The sequence below is a fragment of the Alligator sinensis genome, unplaced genomic scaffold, assembly GCF_000455745.1.
Source record: "Alligator sinensis unplaced genomic scaffold, ASM45574v1 scaffold288_1, whole genome shotgun sequence".
Taxonomy (NCBI): domain Eukaryota; kingdom Metazoa; phylum Chordata; order Crocodylia; family Alligatoridae; genus Alligator; species Alligator sinensis.
In genome coordinates, this window is record NW_005841876.1 from 2,171,284 (window position 1) to 2,182,990 (window position 11,707).

General features: G+C 44.7%; 1 protein-coding gene across 8 annotated transcripts in view; it reads left to right on the forward strand.

Moving 5' to 3' along the window:
- Nucleotides 1-11,707, forward strand: part of ARHGEF7 (Rho guanine nucleotide exchange factor 7) — a 158,569-nt gene that overhangs the window by 49,564 nt on the left and 97,298 nt on the right. For all 8 annotated transcript variants that reach the window (XM_014527885.2, XM_025196093.1, XM_025196095.1 and 5 more), the window contains 2 exons: nt 1,476-1,606; nt 8,067-8,268. In XM_014527885.2, the coding sequence (XP_014383371.1) occupies nt 8,070-8,268 (199 nt within the window). In that variant the 5' untranslated portion in view covers nt 1,476-1,606; nt 8,067-8,069. The remainder of the gene's footprint in view (nt 1-1,475; nt 1,607-8,066; nt 8,269-11,707) is intronic.

Below are 11,707 nucleotides of genomic sequence, written 5' to 3' on the forward strand. Positions count from 1 at the left end.
AGCAGTTACTTTGTCTGGAGTGCCACTTAATGAGTATTGGTGTCCTTTTTGAGGGCCACCTCTCCCCTGGACCAGTCCACAGCTTATCCCTGGGCAGGCACTAGCATTACTTGTGGATCTGCCCAGCAGGTTCCAGGTGGGGAGTGGAGCACCAGCTGGGTCCACAGCTGACACTGCCATCCAAAGTGGGGAGAAGCAGTCCTGCCCTCCCATCCGGTGCAGTGGAAATAGTCCTGCTTGCCTGCCTGGCACTACGTGGTGCCTGGAGCTGCCAGCTGCCTGTGGGCCAGATCCCATGAGTTGGCAGCCATTCATCTGTGGACTAGACGCAATCAGTTGGTGGGCTGGACCTAGCCCATGGACTGTATTTTGCCCAATCCTGCTCTGGAGGTTAGATCTGGCTTCCAGAATGACCTGAATGGACTGAAGAAATGGTCTACAATCAACCAGGTAAAATTCAGCAAGGACAAATGCATAGTCCTGCATTTGGGATGGAACAATCTCTTGTACAAATACAGAATGGGGAATGTCTGCTTAGGCTGCAGTACTACAGAAAAGCACCTGGAAAACCATATACAAATCAACAGTGTGCTCTTTAACAGGAGGTTGGACCAGGTGACCTCCTGTGATCCCTTCCAACTCTGCTGTTCTGTGATTTTACAGAGATATATTATCCAAATTTATGAACTTGCCAAAAGACTTTAAGTTGTTAATATGGGATAAGTATTAGGAAAACTCTCAAATGGTTGAGGGAACTGGAACATATAGTGATCAAATACTGTTCATCCGCAAGCTGTAGAAGTTGTGTGTGGTGCTATTCCCAGGGATGAGAGATTTTAATTGTTTGTATCATTTGGAAGAGAAATAGGTGAGGTAGTCAGTTGAAAAAACTACATCTTTGCAGGAAAAAGAAGGATGAGAGAGATGTAGAAAAAAGAACTAGTGGAAAGTTTTAATTGACTGGAAGAAGGTCAAACAGGTGTGCACATGCTGGCAAGTAGTGTACGTGAATTTCTTCTGGAAAGTCCAGTCTGGTCCATGGGCCTGATGGCCTTTGGGGCTTGGAAGTTTGGCAGTGGGGGAATGATGACGGGATTAACTGCCACCTCTCTCCCATCAACAAATTTCCAGACCAGTGGGGAGCCATGTGGGTAGAGGTTGAGCGCCACTGTAACAGGGTAACTAAATCAAATTCTTGTTGACGTCGGTGATAACATGTATGCTGTGGTGGCTGTTTAGGAGCATCGGATTGGATGTCCTACCTCTTCCCCCAGAGTCAAGATTTTCAAACTTAATTTGCCTAGCTCAAAGCACTCAATTGATTTTTAGGCAGACGTGTTCTAGATAAATTTTTATTCAGAAGTATTGTGCACCCATGAGTCCTAGAGATATTTCTTAGGCAACCAAGTTTGCCCTTATTGTGGAGAGATGCGTGTGTGATTTCTAAAATTTTGTATTTACTGCCCTCTTTTCAGACATTGGGCTAGGAAGTGATTCCGTATGTGCACGACCCTCATCTCATCGGATAAAATCCTTTGACTCTCTTGGATCCCAGTCTTTACACAGTAGAACTTCAAAACTCTTTCAGGGACAATATCGAAGTCTGGTAAGTTCTGACGAAACCAAATTGTTTGCATTTTTATCTACACGTTTGGATTGAAATGATGTACCAAAAGGTGACAGTTTTGTTGTTGTCTCTCTCATACCTGTAACCTAAAGCCTTTTTGCTACTTCTGTGTTGTGCTTGTTTTTTGCTGCTCAAGGGAGACAGTCTTCTGTCAACTTTTGGCTATTTCTGTATTGGTGTATTTCAGTATTTCTGTTGTGATGCTAATAATTCCTGTTGCCTTTATAAATATATCTGGATTTTTTTCCTTTTCCTTTTCTAAAGTAAATAAGCCTCTGTTGAAAGACATGTTTTTTTATCTTGTCTAATGAAACTGCCAGCCCCACTTTGAGTCTTCTGCGGGCACAGAGCCACCTTGAAAGGTTCTCTTACTCTATTCTGGAGGCAGAGCAGGGCGCTGGGAATTTCTCGTAGAGTCTGCCTCATAGCACTGTCCTTTTAAGTTTCTGCTTAGCTAAAAGAATGGTGGCCTGCACTTGTAAATAAGTGTTTCCTCAGAAATAACTAGAATCATTGCTGTGACAGTGTGTGCAATTATGTATGTACGCTTCACAGGCTTATGAGCAGTGGAGTTTTTCAGTCTTGTCTTTCAACAGTCTTTAGTCAGTATATAGTCCAGAATCTCCCTCTTGAAAAAGGGGGACAGAAAAGGAAACTGAATAATTAGATACAGTTTTCTCAGTACTTCTTTTGGAAATATCTGTGGCAAACGCCCTTCCCTCCCCAGTGAAATTCTAGCTGTATGATTCCTAATTATTGAAGTTTTGTTATGAAAATTGATATGGCTTATGGAAGGAAATACAAGCTATTTTTTGGAGGAGATGCTTGTAGTGTTCAGTGTTAACTACTACAGCTGTTTTGTGTTGGAGAGAAAATGGAGACTTGTGAAAAATGACAGACTGGATGACCTGCTGTCTACCTGCTGAGTCACCTTGTAAACAAAGAGACTAATTTTAGCAGAGGAAAGCTTTGATGGGAGAGGCTAAGACTCTTTTATAATTGTCTTGTAATTTACACTTGAAGGAGGGTAATTATGGATTCTCTTCTGTGGTACGTGAAATGTCTGCTGAAGCTTTCTCTTCCGACACCTGTCTCATCCTTAATCTTCTTTCCAGAGATCTAAAACTCTAGCTACCCTTTATAGAATTGTATCTACCTCTTTTATCCTGTGGAATTAACAAGAGGTACCTGAAACATTGAAAAGCCTTAGAAAAACAATTTTTTCAGAAGTTTAATGGTTGAAACCTTTCTCTCCTCATGAGCTCTTTGTATAGTTGGTTCCCTTAATAGACACCTGACTTCACAAAAAGAAAAACCACTCAAATTGGCATTGTCCATTTGAAAGATCCTATAGTCATCTTGTAGTTCCTGTAATTTTATCTGCCTACGTATAGACTACAGGTTCAGGCACACAACATTAACTTTGGAATTGCCACACAGCTCTATACTGGTATAAATTTACTCTACTTCAGAGTGAAGTTCCATCTTAAAAAGTGAAGGATAATTGTAAACCAGTGTAGTTTCTATTTGCATTGGTATAGCGGTTGTATGTCTGCTCCTTGAGTCAGCTTTGTTCCCAAGAGCAGTTTGCTCAAAGCGAACTGTCTCTCTGCCACCCAGTGGCCAGGTACTGTAATAGTATTCATTTTAGGCAGTTTGAACTGGTTACTTATGCAGTGGTCCGCATTTTTAGTTTTTATTAAAAAAAAAAAAAGTGGGGGGGCGGAATTTTTCAGGATTTATCTTTGAAACAAAAACCGGGATGAAATTGGGATAAAAGGAAGAAAAGGAGAAAAAAAGAGTGTAAATCGGGGAAGAGGGGGAAATTGGCAGTGATGGAGGGAGCGAAGCTGGGACTACGGAAGGGGCAGGGGGAGGGGTGCAGCACAGCCCATTGGCCGCTCCTGGGGCTGCAGCAAGGAGCAAAGCAGGAGGAGCTGTCAGTGGGTGCGGGGCGGGGAGGCACAGCTCTTGCGGCTACGTGTCGTTTCTCCCCGCCCCCGGCACGTGCCCCTGGATCAGCAGCAGCAAGCACATGGCACTGGGTCCTTCCTTCCTTCCTTCCCTGACTGTTCGTGCCCCTCTCCCCTGCTTCAGCAGCCTGCTGCTGGGTTGCCTTGGCATTTGTGAGGAGGGAGGAGTGGCGCGTGCCTGGATGTGGCAGGGGGAACCCGACCCCAGTACTGGCACGTCCTGCCCCACCCAGGGCCAGAGCTGGGAGCCCTGCGCCCTGAGGCAGTGGGTCCAGCCCTGCGGGCCCACACAGAGCAGCTGGTTGCAGTGCCCGCCACAGGGAGTGGGGCCAGGCTCTCCTGCCTGGCCCCCCCCCAGCAGGGCTCCCAGCGCCCGGGGCAGGGCTGAAGCTGGAGCCGCTGGGGTGCAGCTTGGACCTACCCCACCTAGGGTCAGAGCTGGGAGCCCTGTGCCCCCAGGCAGTGGCTCCAGCCACCCTCCCCCAGTCCCCCCACAGCCACTGCCACCCTCCCACCTCCCTGCTCTGCATGCGACCGCTGCCACTGCCTCTCTTACGTTCGGCCAGAAACGCTTGCTTCAGGTAACCAGCACCGCACATTTTTCTGTTCAAATCCCTGTTAACGGGCATGAGTGGGGAATGGGCCATTCCCCACTTGTGCTTGTTAACAGGGATTTGAATGGAAAAATGGGTGTAAATCAGTACACCCATGGCGTGGTGTCAGGCTCTTCCTGGCAGGGGGCTGGGCTGGGCTGGACTGGGCTCCGTCCTTTACCCTACCTCAGCTGTGCAGTGCCTTCCCCCTCACCCCCAGCAGACTTACCAGCCGGACGCTGCTGTCCAAGCTGCTGGGCTGCATATTGTCCATTGGTATTGGCCCAAAAAACCTTAATCAACGCACCCCTAGCAGGTAGGGTAAATAAAGTAATTTCTGAATGTGGGGTAAATAAAGTAATTTCTGAATGTGGAGAAGTGAATGACTAATAAGATATAAGCAACTTTCTATGAACGTTAAAATGCAAAAAGTGGGTAGACTTATGTTTAGCTTTGGAAGAGGAGTTGGTTTACTAGGATTTAATACTTTTTAGCTGGTCAGTATATCTGGTAACCTAATTCTACGTAAAGGTGGAAGTGCATTTTGTTTTTTAGGTTTTATTTGCATCAGACCTATGAAGTGGCTGATTTTCATTCTAACTGAGGTACCACAGGTGGTTAGCTTAGTGTGTAGTTAATACTAAATGCTGTATAATGTATATGAATTTACCTCCGTAAGTCATACGAAATAAGCAGTTGAATAGAGTTATGAAAATAAATAGTTTTTTCTAAAGATGGATGTAGACCTTGTCAATTTATGTAAAGGCTTTTTATAATTTCATAAGAAGTGCAAGTAATTATTTTAAGATGAGATGTGCCCTTGCATAAAGCATTCACCTCTGATTTATAGGAGAGCATATGCTGAGGTTTGAGGATCCTTTGGCCCACAGAGCTGTGCCATCCAGCCTTCAGGTCTCCCTCTCCAACCCCCATCTTTTTGTGCTGCTGCGCGTGTGCGTTTCTTCCCCCGGCCCCGTTAAAAAATTTGGTGGCAGGGTAGCAGTGGTAATTGCCACTCCCCTGCTGCCAAGTTTCTAGACTTGTACTGTAGGAGCCCCACAGGCTGGATAGTGTGACCCTGTGGGTTAAATTGCACTGGGAGGCTGGTGTGGGGGGCCCAGTCCCAGGGTGCTCAGAGCAGTGTGGGGCCACTCATCCGGCCCACTGAGCTAAAAATTTGACCATCACTGGTTTAAGCAGTTGGTCCAAATTGTAGTTTCAATAAGTTTTCTTTCAGTTTTGGATGTCAAGCTTCTAACAAATTGGTTTCATTTTAAGAGTACTTTTTCAGTATTCAACCACATCAATGGCATGGCTCACTCAGTAATTACACTCAACAGCTTAAAGGAAAAGACATGAATTTGGCAGTTGGACCCATTTATGCTCACTTTATCATCATTTTTCATGTAACACAATACAGAAATGATTGACATGGTTCAGCCAGGGTATTCTCCTATAGTCGGATTTCAAGTTGCACAGCACCTTTGCTGTTAGATGCTTCAAAGGAAACAAGATGCAAATAAAATGGCAAGGTGAACAGTCAGCCCTGATCTTAATGTAAGACGCTTGGTTGAACATATAACAGACCCAATAAGAATTACAAACATCTTCAGAAGCAAAAATGTTACTGCAACTGATTCTTAAACTAAGATTCCAAGACTATTGTATCCAAGCTGCTGAAGATACTGTTCCATTATGCAGAAAAAATGACAGGGAGGATTGTTTTCCCCCCATATCCTCAGACAATGGAAGGGAAAAAAATAATCAAAGGAGACATCCCAAGAATTTATCGTCCTAAGCATCTAATGTTTGGCTGTCTAGCATATTATATAATCTTCCTTACAGACTCCTAATGCAGTCAAACACACTATGGCTGTTCAAAAATACATTTGCAACTACTACTCTTACATTTGGAGAAAATGTGTGTTATCAAAGGCTGCTTACAGACGTTAAAAAAACAAAATAAAATCAAACCTGCACTTTACCAGAAGAAGCTGTGCGTTAGTGTGATTTGGCTCTGCAGCATCTGTATAGATCAGGCACTTCAGTGGGCTTTTTGGCACTTTTATCTAAAGCTAATTCAGTCAGCTATTAGTTAAAAGCACAAAAAAAGCCCCACTAAAGTGCCTGATCTATATAGATGTTGGGTGAGCTGGGTCCAGCTAATGTGATGCCTTGTCTGGGCATGCGATGGGCTCAATGTGGGAACGTGCTGAGTTTAAAGTGCTGTTCTTTGGGGTTTTTTTAACACCTCTAAGGAGCCAAAGTCTATTTTCATGAAACGTGGGTTTTTTGTTTGTTTTTTTGTTTTGTTTTTTGGCAGGATTGCCATGATTTTCCTCAACTTAGTCACTGTCTAGTCCAGCCTGTTCAGAGCAGAATTGTCTAATACGAACCATTTACAGGATGAAGTTTGAACTGCAAGCTCTGATACAGATCCAGCATTAGGTTTCTGGTTCCTTCTCCCCTGTCCCCCATCATCCCTGTCTCCCAAATCCAGAATCTGTCTTGGAAAAAAACATTTATGTAAAGCTGTTAGTTTCTTCAAAACTGCCTTTGGCAGCTACCACTTCTGCTATTTATGGAGAACTGAGGCTTTGGAGAACAGAAGTTTATTCTCATTTTAGCTGTATTGGCCCTGCCTGATTCACAGGGGTCTGACTGGAATAAAGCAGTCTCTAGGTCAGTGGTTCTCAACCTTTTTTGTACCAGGACCCATTTGCAAACATTGACCCGTCTCGACCCAGTAAATAGTTTAAATAGAAAACAGTACCACACACCAGCTCTGCCGGTGCCACTCGCTCTCAAGCTGCCTTCTCTTTTCTGGACGGCAAGGCTAGTTGTTGTTGCCGCCACTACTGGGGACCCCTATGCCAGCCACGCTGCCAGCAGCTTGACAAGTAATAGATTGGGTCGGGGGGAGGAGAGGGCACCACCAGCCGCTTGGGTGCTGTGCTATGGCTCTACCCCATTGCTATGGCCCAGCTTCCACCACCACTCCTCTCAGGCCACCATGCTGCCTGCCACCCCACCTCCTGAGGTAGAGCTGTGGCCTGAGGGGAGTGGAAGTGGCAGTGGGAGCCAGGCCATAGTGGTAGGGTAGAGCTGCAGTCTTTCATATGAGCAGCTGGCAGTGGGGGAGGTGAGGGAAGTGCAGCCTCTGCCCCCTCCCAATCCATTACTCCTCATGCTGCTGGCAGCGCAGCTGGCACAGGGATCGCGGTGACAGCAGCAATGAGTCTCACTGGCCCACTCTGCCACTCTGGGTCCTGCCCTTTGGGCTGCGGAGGCAGCTCCTGCCTGTGCCAGTCCAGTCAGACTGCAGTCCCGTGTCTGCTGTGAGTGCACAAATCTAGGGGAGCACGTGTCCCTGCCATTCCTCCCCCAACACATCACCTGTGCCTCTCCCCTTGCCCCATAGGCTTACCTGTGGGGAACTGTAGGAGCTGTTCTCCATGCTGTGTGGCTGCCATGTGCAAGTATGTATGTGCACATGCATATGGCACCCCCTGCCTGATTGCCCTCCACCCCCAAGCAGCCCTTTGCAGGCTGGAACTCTGCCAGCCTGCAAGGGGAAACATACAGTTTCCCATATTTTTCTCCTTTAAAGGAGAATCCATTTTTAAAGTTGTTTGTGACCCTTTCATATATTCTTGCAATCTACTTCTTGGTCATGACCCATGGGTTGAGAAATGCTGGTCTAGGTTGATGGATATAAATCATAGAAATATGATCAGATAAATCAGTTCTTGCATTTTGGGGTGAACATGGAGTTTATTTTATTAGAACTTGTAAAAACAAACGTTGATTAATGCAACTTTAACTTCACTATATGTCTGATTTTTGTCTTTTATTTATATTTTCACTTATTAGGACATGACCGATAACAGCAACCATCAACTGGTGGTGAGAGCAAAATTTAATTTTCAACAGACAAATGAAGATGAACTTTCATTTTCAAAAGGAGATATTATTCATGTTACAAGAGTAGAAGAAGGAGGCTGGTGGGAAGGGACTCACAATGGCAAAACAGGATGGTTTCCAAGTAACTATGTACGAGAAATAAAGTCAAATGGTAAGTTGTTTTTTTCTTTGTAATTCTTTGCTTTCAAATATAGATGGAAATAACTTGGTATATTTCCTAATGCTAATGAATTACGGACTTGTCCTTGCCATATAAATGTGTAATGCTTATGAATGATTAATATACCTTTTTTCAGATTAACTGCATTAAGTGCATCGTTCAAGAAATTGAGAGAGAAAGGAGTGCATATGTAGACAATCACTGTTTTGACATAAATACATTTAGTTACATCTCTTGCTTCTTCTGCCTAGAACTACAGATTTCTGAACTTGGTGGTGTCTCAGGTTGATTTGTACTGCTTACCACTCAGATTTCCTGGAGAACTCTCTAGGCTTTCTCCAACTTTTTAAAAAGTTACTACTGCACCAACTGTCAGTTCATGAAATATCCTGTTCTTTTTCTTCTATTTTTATTTATGATTATCTAATATCTGGTCAGTTCTCTGAACATTTTGTTCTCTGCATATAATACAGAAATAAAGCGTTTTGAGTAAACACACAGGCTGTTTTTACATGTTCTCTGGGAGTGGGGGTGCTTTAATTAGTGTGGCTCTGAGAGCCACACTAATTAAAGCGCCCTCAGTGTCTCATGTATTAGTGTCCCCATGCTTCAAAATGGCAGCAGGAGCACTTTTAACTAAAGCTCATTCAATGAGCTTTACTTAAAGCACCCCTGCCACCATTTTGAAGGGGTTGGGAGGAGACACTGATGCACAAGATGTGGAGGCTGCTGGAGCACGCTTGTTAGCACACTGTAGCAGACTTGATTACAGCATGTTGGAGCAGACTTGATTAATTATAGTACATCAGAGCAGCCTACCTACACATCTGTAGGCACAGATAATGCTTTTGATTGGCATCTTCTCATTAGGAACTGCTGTAGAACCTGAGATTAGAACATAACAGTCAATTTCTTATTGTTATTTTTCCTATGTTTAGAAATGTTGTCTTAAAAGTGTATATGAAAAGTGATTGATGGAGAGCAAATGAACTAAAGTAGTCACACTCCAAATTATTTGTGGTAAGGTTTGGATTTGAGCTGTCTGGAGAACAATAAACCTTTTGAAGTTTTGTATGTGTTTGTTTCCCATTAAAATAAATATTTCAGAAGTTTCTCTCCAACTCCTCTGCCCCCAAAAGTAGGATTTTTGAATTGTGCATGTGTATGTGTTTGAACTATTTTTTCCTCTGCCTCTCCACCTAATTAGAATGGTCAAGTTTTTGATTAGGATGTCTTTTGTGACCAGTCCTCAGCATAAGCCTCAAATTTTCCTGTCACACTGATTCATTTTTACTGACTAGTTTGGCATCAACAAACAAACACATTTAAGAAGAGAGATTAATTGAAAATGCTCCAGCTGCCTTTACCTTGGCTATTCTTTGCACTGAGAACTACGTGCATTATCAGTTTGTACTGCTTTGAGGGATTCTGCAATGCATTTACTGAAGGTTGGATTTGATTAAACACATCTCTTCAGTCTGTTTATAGCCTATGTTTATGACAAACTTGAGTAATACAAAATAAAGACATACTTTTATGCTTAATTCCTTACATTTGGGAAAAGTTTTAGAAAATGCAAAAGGTGTACTAATTTGATCTTTGAGTTAAATTTAGCCATCAGAGTACAGTCCAATATCAGACACTGTTTGGATCTGATCTTATAGCACTACTTGCGTGCAGTACCAGTGGGATTTATTGCAAAAGAGGAAAAGAGTTGGAAGAAAGTGTTGAAAAATATTGGATTATATGGACGGGTCTACTCAACTGGAAGAAGTGGTTGGCCAGTTTAGCAGGCAGATGGTGGGGCTAGCCTCCATTTTCATGGGCTTACAGTGGACCTGCCACTGATTGGAAAGGGATGTCTGTTGTATGGTGCTGTCCTTTGCTGAGCTGTCTGTTGTATGTCTCTGTCTCTTGTTGCTGATTGGTAGAGAGGGGTGGTGGCACATGACAGGGAGCCCTCTCAGCAAATCAGCGGTGAGGGGTAGGGGTGTTAGCCGCTTTTCCTGCTCGCCTTTGTGCTGGCAGCCCCTTTCATGCCATGCTGCGTGGAGAACTGTTAGCTCCCACTAGGGAGCCAGTATTTAATTTTAGTAATCATTTTTGGGGCAGTGAGGAGGATTGGCTTTCTTTTCTGAGGAGATCGCAGAAATTGTGAAATCGGGCAAAATCTGCGCAATCGAGATTTGACTAGATCCCTAATTATACGGGATAAAATTGTTGCCTTTTCTGAATGCCGGTTCAGTAGCGGATGAAAGTATAGATTTCATAGACATTAGGGCTGGAAGGGACCTCGGAAGATCGAGTCCAGCCCCCTGCCCAAAGGGCAGGAAGTCAGCCGGGTTCATAGGATCCCAGCAAGATGAGCATCCAGTTTGCTCTTGAAGGTGTTCAGTGTAGGTGCTTGAACCACCTCTGGTGGCAGGCTGTTCCAGACCTTGGGGGGCTCGGACAGTAAAGAAATTCTTCCTTATGTCCAGCCTGAAACGGTCTTGTAGTAGTTTATGACCATTCGACCTAGTCGTCATCCTTTGGGGCGCTCTGGTGAACAAACGTTCCCCCAGATACTGGTGGTCACCCCTGATAAACTTATAGGTGGCCATCAGATCACCCCTGAGCCTGCGCTTTTCCAGGCTAAGGAGCCCCAGGGCTCTCAGCCTGTCATCGTAGGGTCTGCTTCCCTGACCTCTGATCATGCGCGTGGCTCTCCTCTGGACTGTCTCAAGCTTCTCCACATCCTTTTTGAACTGTGGAGCCCAAAACTGGACGCAGTACTCCAGCTGCGGCCTGACTAAGGCCGAGTACAAGGGGAGAATGACGTCCCGGTGTCAGAACCCATTAATTAGATGCCTATAGCACAGAGGAGAAATGACATGGCACAGAGGAAAATTCCATGGGTTCGATACATATGGCATAGTTTTGCTGTCAGTCATTCTGGTGGCAGTAACTAGGTCATGGAGGAAAATTCCGCTATGCCTGAACTCAGTAACCAAATGCTACAGTAGTGGAAAATTACAGTTTAGAAAAAAGTTCCCGCCACTCTGACCCAAAATTTAGAGGTAAACCGACGACTGCCGACCCAAATACTTCTGCCCGAACACCTCTGCAGACTGACCTAACGAACCCTGTACCTGTTTGCAACTGTAATTCAAATCAGTTTTCGTCCTGCACTGTGACCATCAGCGGTGTAAGTAAAGCAATCGATTTGTTCGACCAATACGCTTCGGTGCCTAGTTCCTCTCCATCGGTCAAAAAGTTCCCGCCCGCCATTTCGGGCTGCTGGCCACAGCCCGGCCTTCCGGCCTTGCCACGTGACTGCCACACCCGGGATTTGCTTGAGAAGCATCTATGGATGCAAGCCAGCGTTTTGGTCGCTTTACTAGCCGCAGCATCGCACTGCAGGCTCATGTTCATCTTGTGGTCAATGATG